The sequence below is a fragment of the Gossypium raimondii genome, chromosome 9 (genome assembly GCF_025698545.1).
Source record: "Gossypium raimondii isolate GPD5lz chromosome 9, ASM2569854v1, whole genome shotgun sequence".
In the NCBI taxonomy this organism is placed as follows: domain Eukaryota; kingdom Viridiplantae; phylum Streptophyta; class Magnoliopsida; order Malvales; family Malvaceae; genus Gossypium; species Gossypium raimondii.
In genome coordinates this window covers 43,463,198-43,478,491 of record NC_068573.1, presented here as the reverse complement: position 1 = coordinate 43,478,491, position 15,294 = coordinate 43,463,198, and the positions used below count along the sequence as shown (strand labels likewise).

At 33.9% G+C, this 15,294-nt stretch overlaps 1 protein-coding gene across 1 annotated transcript in view; it reads right to left on the bottom strand.

Annotated features, from left to right (window-relative positions):
• Positions 1 to 15,294, bottom strand: part of LOC105800021 (serine/threonine-protein kinase ATM) — a 50,368-nt gene that overhangs the window by 7,869 nt on the left and 27,205 nt on the right. The window contains exons 43-64 of the mRNA XM_012630880.2: positions 14,820 to 14,937; positions 14,262 to 14,385; positions 12,820 to 12,954; positions 11,607 to 11,714; positions 10,633 to 10,680; positions 10,413 to 10,517; positions 10,168 to 10,254; positions 9,175 to 9,489; positions 8,956 to 9,071; positions 6,817 to 6,883; positions 6,654 to 6,728; positions 5,243 to 5,365; positions 4,470 to 4,634; positions 4,300 to 4,398; positions 3,802 to 3,953; positions 3,494 to 3,695; positions 3,374 to 3,421; positions 3,218 to 3,301; positions 853 to 936; positions 521 to 601; positions 329 to 418; positions 193 to 255 (exon numbers count right to left, since the gene is read on the bottom strand). Of these exons, the coding sequence (XP_012486334.1) occupies positions 193 to 255; positions 329 to 418; positions 521 to 601; positions 853 to 936; positions 3,218 to 3,301; positions 3,374 to 3,421; positions 3,494 to 3,695; positions 3,802 to 3,953; positions 4,300 to 4,398; positions 4,470 to 4,634; positions 5,243 to 5,365; positions 6,654 to 6,728; positions 6,817 to 6,883; positions 8,956 to 9,071; positions 9,175 to 9,489; positions 10,168 to 10,254; positions 10,413 to 10,517; positions 10,633 to 10,680; positions 11,607 to 11,714; positions 12,820 to 12,954; positions 14,262 to 14,385; positions 14,820 to 14,937 (2,489 nt within the window). The remainder of the gene's footprint in view (positions 1 to 192; positions 256 to 328; positions 419 to 520; positions 602 to 852; positions 937 to 3,217; positions 3,302 to 3,373; positions 3,422 to 3,493; positions 3,696 to 3,801; positions 3,954 to 4,299; positions 4,399 to 4,469; positions 4,635 to 5,242; positions 5,366 to 6,653; positions 6,729 to 6,816; positions 6,884 to 8,955; positions 9,072 to 9,174; positions 9,490 to 10,167; positions 10,255 to 10,412; positions 10,518 to 10,632; positions 10,681 to 11,606; positions 11,715 to 12,819; positions 12,955 to 14,261; positions 14,386 to 14,819; positions 14,938 to 15,294) is intronic.

Below are 15,294 nucleotides of genomic sequence, written 5' to 3'. Positions count from 1 at the left end.
TATATAAGCTTTATTCAACCTATGCACTGATTGGAAAGCAGCAGCAAATCTTACCAGCAACACAAGTTGTCTAATTTTTTAGAATATTTTTTATCTTTTTAAAATTTTATGAATTTTTTAATTTTTTAAAAAACTTTTTTGCAAAGAAAATTCATTTTCCCAACAAAATGCTAGTAAGGCCGTTAAGTTCACCTGAAAGATTGTATGGTAGGGATGATCAATGGCCATTTTCTTCAGAAGAGAAACCAAGGCAAACTGCGAATGGATAAATTTGATTAGAATGAAATTGAACTATGTAGAAAATTTAACAGTCCAAAAATTGTCAAACCTGAAAATTATTAGGCACAATTCCATCTCTAATGTTTCCCATTCTTGAAGCAATTTGGTAGACCAGTGGAACAAATTTATAAGTTTGAACCTGCAAATTTACACATACAAGAGCTAGAATAAGAAAAAAATTTCACTTAAAATACAATAGGTTAAATCTCAACTGCATGAACATTGGCAATGAACTCCATACCTCATCAATAGTTTTAAGCAAGTTGTTGACAACATCTTGTCTATATGAAAGGCTGAACCACAATGATACAAGCCGAAACACCTAAATGCACAATGGTTAGTTTACAAAAAAGCAATTTTATTAGCTATAATTATTTTAAGTGAAAAATAGAATACAGTCAAATAAATGCACCACCCATTTGGATGCAGAACTTATTATACAAAAACTAAAATTGGCTGCTCGCATCAAAGCAATAGGAAGTAAATAATTAAAGTAATTTATCATTTCAATGACAAAAATCCTACAATTTTTGTTTTATCATGTGCACAAAATACTTGGATACAAGTGCATACCACTCTTACGTCATATTTGTCACCTATGACCAAGCAACGTTTATAGCCCTCCAAAGCTAGGTTGAGAAAATTGTCTCTGTCATCCTGGGAGGCCAAAAGATGGATATAAAACATTATTTATAGACTAGATTATAGAGCTTTACGTCAGTCAAAAGATAAATAAAGGTTTTGAAGTAACAAATAAAAAAAACCCAGATATTCCATGATCATAGATGACAGACTTACAACTATTATTCCATGATGATAGACTTACAGCTATTTTATCATTATTATTATTATTATTATTATTATTATTATTATTATCATCATCATTATTAATTAACAGACTTCAAAAACTTGAGGTTTATCAAACACTACTTTTTATAAAAGTTCCAACTTCTTGTTTCTCAGATATGTTCTATTGATTTGCAGCTGTTTACTCCCTAAACCACACTAACTTTTTGGTATTTGATCGAGCTCGAGCTGGGTATCATGCTCCGAATTTTGAGTCAAGCTCGAGCTTGGCAGTATTCGGGCTCGGCTTGGGTCAATTACACCCCTAGTGCAGATGTAGAATATAGATCTATGGCACATGGGATTTGCCCGATGTTGCATCTTAAACAAATTTTGGAAGAATTAAAGACTTTATGACTATGCCTATGAAGTTGTAGTATGAAAACAAAGCAACCTCCAGTATTGCCCACAATCTAGTCCAACATGACATGAAAAAAGACATTGAGATTGATAGGAATCCACAAAGGAAAAGATTGATGCTGGAACAATATGTATGCCATTAGTCCCTGCATCACAACAAGTGACAGATATTCCCACAAAGGGATTGTTCAAATCAAACTTTGAGTTTCTCATTAGCAAGTTCGGTACAATGGGTATACATCCACCAACTTGAGGGGAAGTGTAGAATTTTGAAATAAAATATGATAGACCAAGATAATTAACATAATCTGTTGATAAGGGATTTGGAGATAGTTTAGGAGAATTTTTGATGTAAAGTTTTAACAAAGAGATCCCAAGAATCAAGGATCCCGATCAATTAAAAGAATTTCAACCACATTCAATGCTATGTTTTCCCTATAAATTATGTTGAATTTTTTCAGAATGAAGTATCCAGAAAACTATAGCCTTTTGTTCTGAACTTTCTTTTATTTTTCTATCCTCAACAAGCAGAGCATGTTGAAGCCAGAAGCAGTGCAAAAGCTGAATTTAGAGCAATGTCACACAACATTTGTGAGGGAATTTGGTTAGAAAGGATGCTAAAAGGATTAGAGTTATCTCCAGGAAATTCCATGAAGCTTGTCTGCAATAATAAAACAGCTATTAACATTGCGAAAAATCCCATTCACCATGGTCAAACTAAACACTTGGAGATTGATCGCCACTTCATCAGAGGAAGGAATCATCAAGTTAGTTTACACACCTACATGTCACTAGACAGCAGAGTTATTATGTTGATTGATGTGCAGTTTGGAAATCAAGAAATGTTGACTAGAATTAGGAGTTATTATGTTGATTGATATTAGGTACAGAGATTTTAGGAATATTTGTTGACTAGTGGTTAGCACAAATTTGGAGTTCTCAATAAGGGATTTGGAGGAATTTTAGGAGATTATGTTAACTATCTAGGTCTATCATATTATATTCCCAAATTCTACAAGTATGATGACTGAATTTATGGCTGCATGAACTACCCATTGGGTAGCTTTGGAACAAATTTTATGTTAAGGGAGCTCTAGGAGGAGGAATTTTATACAGAAATCATTGACACTCTCATACTGAGTGTTTCTCATATGTAAATTGGGTTGGTTGTGAAATTGAGGGGGACCTATTACAGGATAGTATTTTTTATGGACATATTTGGTGTCATAAGTAAGAAGAGAAATGTTGTCTAGGTATAGTGTAGAATCAGAATTTAGAGCCTTGGCGCAATCCTCATGTGAGCTTCAATGGAACTTTGAACAACTAAAGCCAGTTGGTCTTAGTAATTGACCACCTATGAAGCTGTGGTATGACAATCAAGTTGCTCTTCATATTGTATCAATCATTTTTTTCCATGAAAGGTTTAAAGACATAGCTATTGATTGTTATTTTGTTCAAGAGAAAATACCTGATATTGCTACTAGTAATGTCAAGAAACAACTACATGACATCTTTCAAAAAGCTTAAATGGTCCTAGGATTGATCGTATTGGTAACAAGTTGGGCATGATGGATTAGATATAGGCTAACTTTAGATAGATTGATTTTAGGACCAAGATAACTTCTCACTAACAATATATGTGGCTCAACACATGCCATTTTCTGCAGAGCACATGTAGAAATGCATGCTTAGATAGAAAATGACTTGTAAACATGAAAAAGCAAATCAGTACCTGCAACTTTTGAGCTTCTTCCTTGTCCATTGCAAGTTGCTTTTGCAACTCTTGTATTTTCATTGAGTAGTCAATTTTGTCCCCCTAAAATATACCATCATCAAGGACAAGGAAAGTGAAAGCACTAAATTGAATAGAGACAGCCTAGCAACATACCTTTGTTGAACCTTTTAGACGTCGCATAAGGGCTTCTAGTTCCAATGTCTGCAGAGTCAAATTTTACACAAATTTTAGGGAGAAGCTCTCTTTATATAGATGCATGTTGTCAATTACTACCTTATGTTTTCTTAAACGCATTGCTGCTTGCCATTCATTGGAATTAAGTCTTTCCTCATAACTTCTAAACAGAGCATCTGCATAATGGGCAAGGCGGAAATGAGTCTGACTTTTTCTTTCTGCTGACTTCTTGTCAGCAGTCTTGTCACCTTCAGCAAGTGACACTGCAGGTTTTAAATACTTCTCAAAAATAGTTCTTGAGCTATATTTTCATGGAAAGGCATTAAAGAAAAAAAAGAAATAATCAGTTTTTACTATTGATTAAAAAAGAAAAGAACAATTGATCCAAACATTAGAGACAATCATACTTGCTAGATCTAGTTTCCGCCAACCACTTCCCGACCAATCGATATACATCTGAAGCTTCTTCGTCCAACCGATTAGTCTGCAAGATGTATTTTCCAAGGCCGATGGCCATTTCACGCTGACCTTGAGCACGCAACAGCTTTGCTTCCTCAAGCTGCCATCATACAAATATTTCAGCAAAACTGGATCAAAGTTTTATTGGAAGACATTTATGGTTACCCAACATGGGCATGCTATCATCCAAGAAAGGTATGGAAGTGGCTAAATGTTACCAATTGAAATAAGACATCTTCAAAATATGCAAAAAATTTTCCTCCTCTTTGCTAAAAATAAGTCATGGAAGTGGCTAAATATTGCTGATTGATATTAATTTATTGCTAACTCATATACTAAAATATAGTGAAAAAATAACACTGTTACCAAACGTAGCATTGGTGATACAAGTATCTTTCATCAAATTTAAATGTAAAGCAATACAGAAAGAAATAGGAATAAATTACCCTTCCAAGCCAATATGCAGATGAACCTTGTTCTCCAGTTCTCACACAAAGAAACTTAAATTCATGCAAAGCTGCAGCAGCTTGAGAAAATCGAGAGCCCTGTACCACATTGAACAGTTAGAAAAACAGAATGCAGCATGGTTAACCAGTATGCCAAATGGTTATCATACCTTACGAAGAGTGGATGCAGACTGCAGAAGATGTTGCATTGTACAGTCATGACAATTCAAGATTTGAAGTAGAACTCGCCTAAATGCAATAAATGGTTCTAACAAACTCATATGCAGCTGAGATTTCGTCAACATTGAGCTCCAGTCCTTATTCAGCCACAACAACTATATTGAAAATTAAAAACTTTGTAAAGCTATGTTGGAAAGAGAATTTCCCTTCAATTCCCACCGCAGAAAAGGTAGGAGAGCTCCATTAATAGAATAACTTGCAAGATTGGCTACAATCTTCTTCCACAGCATCATGTATAAAAGAATATTATCATAAAATGTTTTAGAACTTTTTTCCATAGAACACAAGTCTACCACACATTAAGGTAAGGCACAAAATCTTACAAGACCAATAAATTAACAACACTTTACCATTCACACCAGTAAGTTCTTATTGCCTTCATTTCCAAGTTATCTGTAACTACTATATCAGTTCAACATCTTAGGTAATGCATTAATCTAGCAATCTATAGAATTATATTGCATGCGAATAATCCACAGTTGTCACAGTTTTCATTTTCTTCTTTCCTTCCAGCCCTCAACTATAGAAGAAAATTAGTGTAACCATGATATTGATGGATCAAAACAGGATTATTCAGTAAATAACAAAACTAGCGGACCACATAATTTTCATTGTACGAAGTTGCATAAAGTAGACAGTTATCAGTCATAACTCATAAGTCAATTGCAACAGCTACAGCATACAAAGTACTGGAAGTAAATACCTGATCCATTGTAGGGATTACAGGATCTGAAAACATTTTCTGCTTATGTTTCTGAAGTTCAATTCTATCAAATGAAGATGTTGGCCAGCGCATTTCCCATGCTATACCAAGATGATACAGGATCTGTAAGAAAGGATTGGTAATGTTAAAGGGAACAAAAAGTAAGATAAACTGCAAGATTTTCCCCCCTCATTTAAGTGAACAGATGCAGCCGAACAGCCGAGCAATGATTCAGAAATTCAATTTCTAAAGCATGTCAAAGCTTCACAAAAGTTCTACGCATGACTTACCATTTAATCCTATCATTAGACCGAACTTTAATTTGACCAAAAAAGTGAACCTAAAGATAACAAATATTTCTGCTAGCAGATTCTAACTAATAGGGGTGATCAAAATGTCAGTTATCCGACTAAACTGAATTAAACTGAACCCATTTGACCGAATTTTATTTGTTAGTTGATATTCGGTTAAGTCAGTTAGAAGTTTGGTTTAAATTGGTTTATTCCATCGGTTGTTGGATTTGATTTTCAAAACCAAATAAACCAAAATCCAACCTAATACCCATAATAACCCAATACACCTAATCCAATAAATGTTACCCATACCCAACTCAAAACTAAATGAAATAAAGCCCAACGCAACTTATTTTAAACCCATTTATAATATTAAAATACTAAACCCAACCTAAAATAATAATAAAGAAAAAGTAAAAGAAAAGTAAAATCATCACAAGGAACACTTATCCTGTCACCAAACCACCCAACCTCCTTCCCCCACCCCTGTTTCTGTCAAGATTCTTGTCAGGTGTTGAGAGACGAACCAGTAAATGAACTACAGCCTAAAACATCCTCTGAAATTCTCACAAATCATCTGTCACCAACCTACATAGAATCTACCCTAAAACAAACTAAAACTACAAGCCCATTACCTAGTACCAGAGGTTAAAAGCTGCCTCCCTTGACCTACAATATTTTTTATTCTCACATCTGTCTCTGGTTTTTTTTACCATGAGTGTCATCAAATCTTCCAGGTATAATGCTTACTTGAGGGGGAAAAAACCCAAACCAAACTGATATTGTTCGGTTTGATTATTTTGGTTTTTGAAGAAAGAGTCAGCCGGTTTAGTCAGTTTTGATGTGTAAATTGGTTTAATCAAACTAACCCAGTATGTGTTTGGCTTTTCACAGGTACCATAATTGACATATGAGAGCTTTTCATTTGATTACAAGAGTTTTGAGAAACATGCAACCCTAGCCTGGCCATTTTATCCAAATAAAATAAAATATCTCTAATGATGGTATACAACAATATTGGTTGCAAGCGTAATATAAGTAAAAAATTCCTGACTGCCAATAGAGAAAATACAGCTTGTCAAAAGTTCCATATCAGTAGAGTAACAATATTGAGGTACCTGAAACTTAATTATTGTTGAGTAGATAAACTCAGTGCTTTCCTCACTTGCACAAGAAACAGACCAAACAAGCTCCTTAAATTGAACAAACAAATAAGCATGTTAGTAGGTCATACAAAGTCTAGCACCTTACAAACTAGAACATACGAGAAACTAGAACAACCTCTTTTGAATGCTTCAACTTTCTCTGAAATTCATCAGAATCTCCCTCCTGCAATGCTCTTAGGCAACTGACATTCCACCAAGTGGAAACAAAAGCATTGTATCAGGAAAAAAAGGCATGGCAATATAGGTAAGCTCAATTCAAGGGGCTTAAACATTTAGGTATAAGTTTTAATAGTATAGTATCAAAAACCTACTTGAGTAGTAGTTCAGATTCAAAATCTAGACACTTCGTCATTAATTGAGAACTCAGCACATAAAGGAAAGCACTTGAAAAAAACATTAAAACATCAATCAAACTTGGCGTGGATGGTGCAAGAGTACCAATCATTGACAGCCTCAAGCTGGCAACCCAGACTTTTAGGACTACAGATTCTCTAATGTGATACAGACAGCTATATAGTTCTTTTCTTGATAAAATCAGCTACCAATGTCTTAAATATTTAAGAACAGTAAGATATCATTGTACCTATAAAGTATCAACTCAAGAAAATGTTTACTTCCCTTTTGCTTTCTACAACAGATTTTACCAGGAAAAAATAAATAAATACAATCTTTATATAATATAGGTAAGCATAAAAAATCTACTTGACTAGCAGTTCAGATTTTAAATCTGAACGCTGTCATTATTTGAGAACTCAGCACATAGGGGAAAGCCTGCACTTTAGAAAAACATTTAAGCAGTAATAAACCTTGGTGTGGATGCTGCAAGAGTACAAAACATTGAGTGCCTCAACCTGGCAACTCAGACTTTTAGGATTACAGATTCTCCAATGTGATAGAGACAGCTAAATAGTTTTCTTTTCTTGATAAAATCGGCTAGCAATGTTTTATATATTTATTAATGGTACGATATCTCTACAATCAGTGGCTGAGCAGGGGGGCTGGCAGGGGCCCCGGCCCCCCCTAAAATGGAAAATTTTCCATTTAGGCCCTTGATAATTTATACAATTTTAAATTAATAAGTGTAAAATTACACTTTGCCCCCCCCCAAATAATAAAAATTTGAATTAATCCTTTAAAAATTATAAAGATATAGACTATTAAAATGGTAAAATTGTATTTTAACTATCGTAAAAATATACAATATAATTTCGGCCCCCCCCCAAAAAAAATTTTCTGGCTCCGCCACTGACTACAATGTCTATATAATACGTTAAAAAATTTACCCTACTACTCTATTTAAAAGCCAACAGAAAAGTAATGTACCCCTTGAGTCCATTTTCTTTTCCATGTTAGCCTACTTTTAGCTTTCTTTTTTTCCCCTTCTGTGAAACCAAAGGAGAGAGAAAAAGAGGAAGAAAGAAGAGAAGGAAGACAGACTTGTTGTCACTGCTTTGGCTGTAATCAGCCATCAAAAAGAAGAAGAAAAGTAGAGTGTAGAGAGAAAAAGGATTTCTGAAATAATTTCTTGTGTATATACATTATGCTACATAACATATTTATATTAGTACCTGTTAAAATCAGGCTTAAGTTTATTCACAAGAAATTACACTGATATATACACACATAGTGAGCCTAACTTAGGAAACTCTATACTAGGAAACAGACTAATTCTAGGAATGTTAACCCTAAAACAGCCTTAAAGTTAGGGATGACAATCATTGAAATATTTACAGAATCCTAGTTAATACACACACAATATTCCTTATTTAGGAAACTGTAATATGACAGTACCTAGATATACAAAGACAGAAAGATATCTAGAGTAACGTTAATTATTCCTAGAATTATGCACAATAAATCTAAAGACACTAATATTATCATAACACCTTTTTTTTTTTTGGTCAAGGTGAATCACTTAAACCATCATATTCATGTAAACCTGTTAATGAAAATCCTCAGAGACGTGTGTTTCATACATGAATATCATTATGTTCTCTAAAGCTTAGTAGTCATCAAAATCTTTATTAAACTTACTTTCATCTCATTCATTCTCTAGTCAATATTATTTTTGAAATAAATAACTCCTTTAACGAGCTTTAAATTGACATATCCCTACCTTTACAAAAGCAAAAGCAAAAATTTACAGAAAATGTCTTTTCTAACAACACATCCCTATCTTTTGAGTCTTGACACAAAGTAAAAACAAAATTTAAGAATCCAAATTGAAAAACGAAAGATATTCAAAGAAATTTACCAGTGCAAATTTTCATTGAAATGATGAGTTTTAGTATGTTGCTCTGAAGATTGAGGAATAGGTCCTGCTGAAAGTAAAGAGAAATCCCAGTTTCCCGCACGCCAAGCAGCCTCATACTGCAAATATTTGCTCAGGCAACAAGTGGGAAAGAGTGAGAAAACATTCAATTACATTTTAATCAACCATCCAAAATAAAGAGTAAATAATAATGTCATGAACCTGCAATTCTGTGAACTCTAAATCCTGCTGAAACTGACCCTTCCCAGAAGTTAATCCTTGGCAATACAAATCTAGCATATGCCTACAACCAATTTGCTGCAAAGATCTAATCAGCCCTTTGTAAGGTTTCCACTTAGCCTCATCGTCTGATGTGGAAAGGTGAGGTTGAGACAAAGATTGGGTCTCTGTTAATGATAGAGTTCGAGAACTTCCATCCATGTGAGCTGTGGCTTCAGATCGCACTTGTAAGTCATAATATTCGAGGGCCTTGTTCCAGTTTCCCTCATGCTCAAAGGTAATAATTTGGGAGGTCAACTGTTAAAAGAAAAAAAAAAGGATTTAGAGAACCATCAAGACAAACTTCCTTTTATTTTTCCAACCATTAAGACAAACGCATCATCATTTACACTCTTATTATACGTATACATACCAACTGGAAGCATTTCCTAGCTGACAAACATAATAATCATAATAATAATAATAATAATAATAATAATAATAATAAGGTTAATATTTGGTACATTGGCAGTGTACTTTTTTTATTCCACAAGTAACCTTAAAAAATTGTCATGTGTCTCTTTTTTAAATATATGTTTTAATATTTTACTATATTTTTTACTATATTTTTTTAATATATAACTATACCCCTAGGACACTTGTCAACCTCCTGACCCTTCTTGTGGAATCTAAAAACTCCATTGGTAGTGTACCAAATATTATTCCATAATAATAATTATTATAATAAGTCCTTATGTCACAAACAAGGCCAGAGAACAAATTTTCTTTGAAGTTGGCAAAACGTTAGTTGATCTGATACACAATTTGATTCACTTTCACTCATAATATTCATGAAAAATTCACTACTTAATTAATTTCTAAGATAATTGTTGGTCAATAAGACAAATACCATTATGACATATCGTACCGAGACATATCCTGTATAGAACAAATCATAATAACTAATTGAGTACTGTATGGACTAGGTAGACTTACTGTGTGTGACTGGATAATCCCATATAAGCTGTCTGGTTCATTGATTTGAGTGATTGCTGAGATAAGAATTTCAATGTGCTGCGGTAACTGCAGGGGAAGAAAATAAAAGGGGAATTGTTAGAAAATTTAGTATATGAGTTCCATTGTTCCTTGCGCTGCTCTACAAAGACAGCCAGAAACTGACATATATTCTGTGAAAGTACCCATTTCCAAGTTTAAAAGCACAAAGTTTCTCCACAAATTACCATCTCAAGATTGGAAAAGTCAGGGTTCCCAAGGGTGAGGCCATGAAAATGTTCTTCACACCAATACTCCACATACATCATGGATGTAAAGTAAGAGCCACAAGTCTATAAAATATACAACCTTGTTACAAAGAAAACCACATATAATTCCAAAGAAATAAAATAAAAAACATATGGAAACAATTAAAAGGAAATGAAGCGTGAAGATTCAGATACTCACAATTGCTGACCTAGCTACAATGAGATAATCAATAGAAAGCCAATATACCTGGCAAAATAATACATACATCTCAAAAAAGAAAAATCAAGGGAGCAACAAAGCATAACTAAAATAAACCAAACACATCCAGATTCCAGAATTAGAGGCAGTTTCACTTAAAGTGAAATCCTAATGAGCTAGACAAAGACCCAGTCAATACTTAATTTGTAGTATAAACTCTCACTACATACTAGTACAGTGCTTCACCTTCACCAGAGTAAGATTATTTAATTGCTCCCGGTAAACTTTTTCTTAGCCCTACTCATAACCTCCACTGTTGGAACTCAGCAGAACATTATGACAGAAATTTTCAGTATGTAGCATGCAACAATAAACAAGTCAAACTGATGCTTATATCAAACTTGTATCTTAGAAAGCCAATTAGAAATAAGTAATACTTTTCAAGAAGACCAAGGTTCCAAGACAAAGGGAACAACCAGAAAGTTTTTCTTGGGGGGAGGCAGAATAAAATTATAATCAAATTATAAACTTTTTGGAGTTCAAATGAAAATTCACCATTATATTAACTTACAACTTTATAATTTATGGAGAGACAAAACTAATATTTCATCATTTTTAGAGAGGCCATAATTGAATTATAGTTTTTCTTTTGGGGGAGGGGTGGCAAAATGCAAATTATCTTTGTATTAAGATACAAATTCATATTTTGGAGGGACTAAACAAGCATTTCACAACTTTGGGGGGACAAAAGCACCTGTCTGCCCCCTTGGAGCTGTCCCTCAAGACAGCTCTTTCTATGAACAGAAGAGCCTGATACAGTTGAACTGTACACAATTTTTACACAAGCTGGAACTGAAAAACGAAACAGCTCGCTAATCAAGTAATCCTCCATATAGTATTTAGGTCTACCCAATATGCAAGGACATCAAATGCACACCCAGTATGTTTCTGCACATTATAAGCAAAAAGCAAACCTTGGCCCATGAAGATGTTGACATGGTCACTGCACTCAATGTAGCTACTGAATCTCTAGGTTTCATTGAGGAATGGGATCTTGAACTAAAATTAGAGGGCCTGCAATGCTGCAAAATCATCATGAAATTCTCAGTACAATATAATGGCATTCATAACCGTGCAAACATCAGATACATTGCCATAAATCAAATAATAAGTCCCAAAGAATAGATGCGGACAAGCAATAAATGTCATATATTGATAGGTCAATTACATTGGAGTACAGGTAAGCTATTGCAAAATCTCAAGTGTGAGGAGTAAAACAACTTCACTTGCTACCATGGCAGCAAAGCACAAAATGCTTCATCCCCCTAGGCCTGTCTTACAGGATCCAGTACTATGCAATGAACAATATGAATTCCTACATTAGTAGCTGATCAAATAATTACATATTTTTTCGACTCTTACAGAAAGCTAAAAATTGGAATTTCCCATCAAGCTCAAGAAATTACCCCTCTTTAGCCTCATTAAATGAAGATTAGTAAAAAAAGAAGCCACTATGGCAAAATCATAGTGGTATTCAATCTTGAATGAATGTGTGCATAAATCATTTAAATATTGTAAATAAAAATTATGTTATTCATTAATTGTCAAATTTTAAGATGGGCAATCAACCTAAAACCAATGGGCAATAGCTGTAGTGTTCTAGTTATTAGTAGTTCTTTTTTGGTGCCTGGGTTAGTTATGTTTTAACAGATGAGGTATCTCTGTTATATTTCTAGTAATTTGCCTCAGGTGTAGGGACAACAAACCTACCCCGTGCTATGAACTTCACATATAGGCATAACAAATCTATTGTCTGACATGAACTTCACATCATAGCGATAACACGGCTATTATGGACAGTATACATCTGCTATGATGCCAAGAAAGAAGAATTGATTCGATTGAATGAAAACTTCAATTATTTCTGTTAAGCACATGATGTGTGTACATGTAAGATATCATCTTTACAGGACTAAATCCTATCAAAGACTGCACCATATATAACCATTCTAAGACTTACATTCTCCATTCAATCAAAACTTTTAACAATTTAGTCTAAGTCATGGATAATGAGACAACAAAACCATGGAATTCCACATTAATTCTATCTAATTTTCATGTAACTGAGGCAATAAAAGAATAGCAGCACCACATCCAAACAATCAAGAGGATATCTGATATATGTACCTTAGAATTTTCCTTTCTTAATGGCCCCGAAGATCTTTCCAGAACATAACATATTCGAAGTTCATTAAGGGCATTCAACCAAACTTGTATAGACTTTATCAACTTATTCGACTTCACAAATATATGCTCCTGAACCTGCAGATTAAGCAAAGCAAAAATTCCAATTTGGTGTTTTCAGCTAAGATCATACATTGCAAATTAGGCAACGAAGAAAGAAAGGCATCACAGTACCAGCATTGACATCTAAAACTAACCTAAACAGAATTTAGAAACCATTGCACAACATACTATCTTGTTCATAAAATAATAACTAAAACTGGAAACAAAAAGAAAAAAAAGAAATGAGTTATAAGCAACAGAGACAAGAGTACCCTCAGAGGAAATTCATAACTGAAATATGGTTTTTAAAAGAGTAAAGTAGTCCTTTTGGGTATTTTACATCATTGATGAATGAATGGTGGTCAGCCAACTGCACAGCAAAAAGTAACATCTCACACATTCAATACATGCATCTATCTATACCATCCTTAGTATCCAAGGGTGCTTCACCTAATTGCCATTTGTATAATGCATGCCTCCTGTTCCTCATGACAATCTGATGAATTAGATTGCTCCTCTAGCAAAGGATAAGCAAAACATCATGATCCTAAACGATATGCCATTACCCAAAAATTGAGTTTATTTGACAACTTTAGGCCCTGTTTGACATAAACGTGAAAGAAAAAATTTGGCCTAAAGGCTGCATTCCACCGTTACCTCAATTCCAAAGGGGTAAGAATTTTGGCCCGGTTTCCAGGCAGCAATGCAAGTGTTTCTACAGTGAAAAGCTGTAGTTTGCGACGAAAATTTACTCATTAATCCTTATATCTCTAATTTTCTATCCATGCATATGTTTTTGGACATTTTAATTCATCAAAACACCTTTCAACATCAATGCTAAAGTCTTAAAACTCTTTAACCATACTTTTCTCACGTCAAACACACTTTTTCCATCCAAGCTTTTCCTAACTGCAATACCAATACCAAACTAGGCCTTAATTTGCTTTTTCAATTACTCATTCACTATTACAATCAATAGCATCAAAATGCTTGAGCTTTGAGTATTAAAAACTAAAGGTCACATATCACGCAAAGCCTTGTTATCAATTGTTATATATTGAAAATTTTGCTAGATAAAAACACAGCATGCCTACTTTATACCCTCGTGCTCACTACAAAAAAGCATACAGTTTGCCATACTCTCATACTCTAATCCAGTCTTAAAGCCTGTCTCCCCTAATGACAGTGAATTAGTAAATAAACACATAAAATACAGAAAATATACATTAAAATGGTAAGGGGCAAGCAAAAACAAAAGCCTTGGCCAGAAAAAGCAGAAAGGAAAACTAGTAAAACATCAATCTCTTTTAACAAAAACTCCCACTAAAAGTTTAACAGGCAACCTGGTCAGAAATCAAACTCTGAATATTAACACCAATATCCTTTCTTCCAGCTAAATTGACAACAACACTGGGCAAAAGAAGCTCTGCAACTTCCGGTTTCAGCAGCACAACATCCTGACATAGTCTGAACATAGCATGTTGAGCAATTAGGAATTTGAGCACACTATCAAGCGAATGAAATCAGAAGTATGAATTTATTAAGGTTATTTCAGACCCTAAATTTGGATAATCAATTTTAAGATTTTCAAACGCTTTGATTTAAAACTCAGGAATCAAAAATCATTGTTTGGCTAAACATAGGATCTAAAAAAGATTTTAAAAAATCTTAGTTTTGGAAAGCAAGAAGTTTTTAGCTAAGTGAATTTGACAAATACATACCTAAAAGTTTATTTGAAATCACAGATGTGGATGCCTTTAAAAATCCAAATGGGTTAAAATCAAAGTCAACATTTTGCAACCATTTCCAGACCACAAATTTGAATTTTATAATACAAATATCGCTAATATGAATTTCCAAACCTACCATAAAACATTTCGCAAGATGCATGAAAATAGTACCTTAGGATCACATCACTGCAGCAGCCAACCAATGAGTATACAACTGGACATATCCACATCTCAAAAGTTTTACCATGCGTCACCCAAGTTGTAGACTTCTCCAAAAAAATGTCTTCAGCTGTAATAACATAGAATGACACATTATAGATTTAAAGGCCAAAGAACATAGATAAAGGAAAACCAATAGAAATGTTATATAATTGACCAGAAAATAGAAACCAAGCACATCGTTCAAGCAAAAATTGACAATGGCAGCTTCAACTAACTAAAACAGAACGCACCAAAAATGCTGGGTCCCTACAAGGCATAATAACATATTGATAGCATGATTTTGGGTATACCTGTCCCAAACCATACTCCCTTAACTGTTTTCTTTACAATTACGTTTTGTTTTTCATGTTTATAATGCTTCCCTTGTTGAAATGAGAAAGCTTGTTTGCATTTCAAAAAAAGGTGACAAAGGTCATCCAATTCT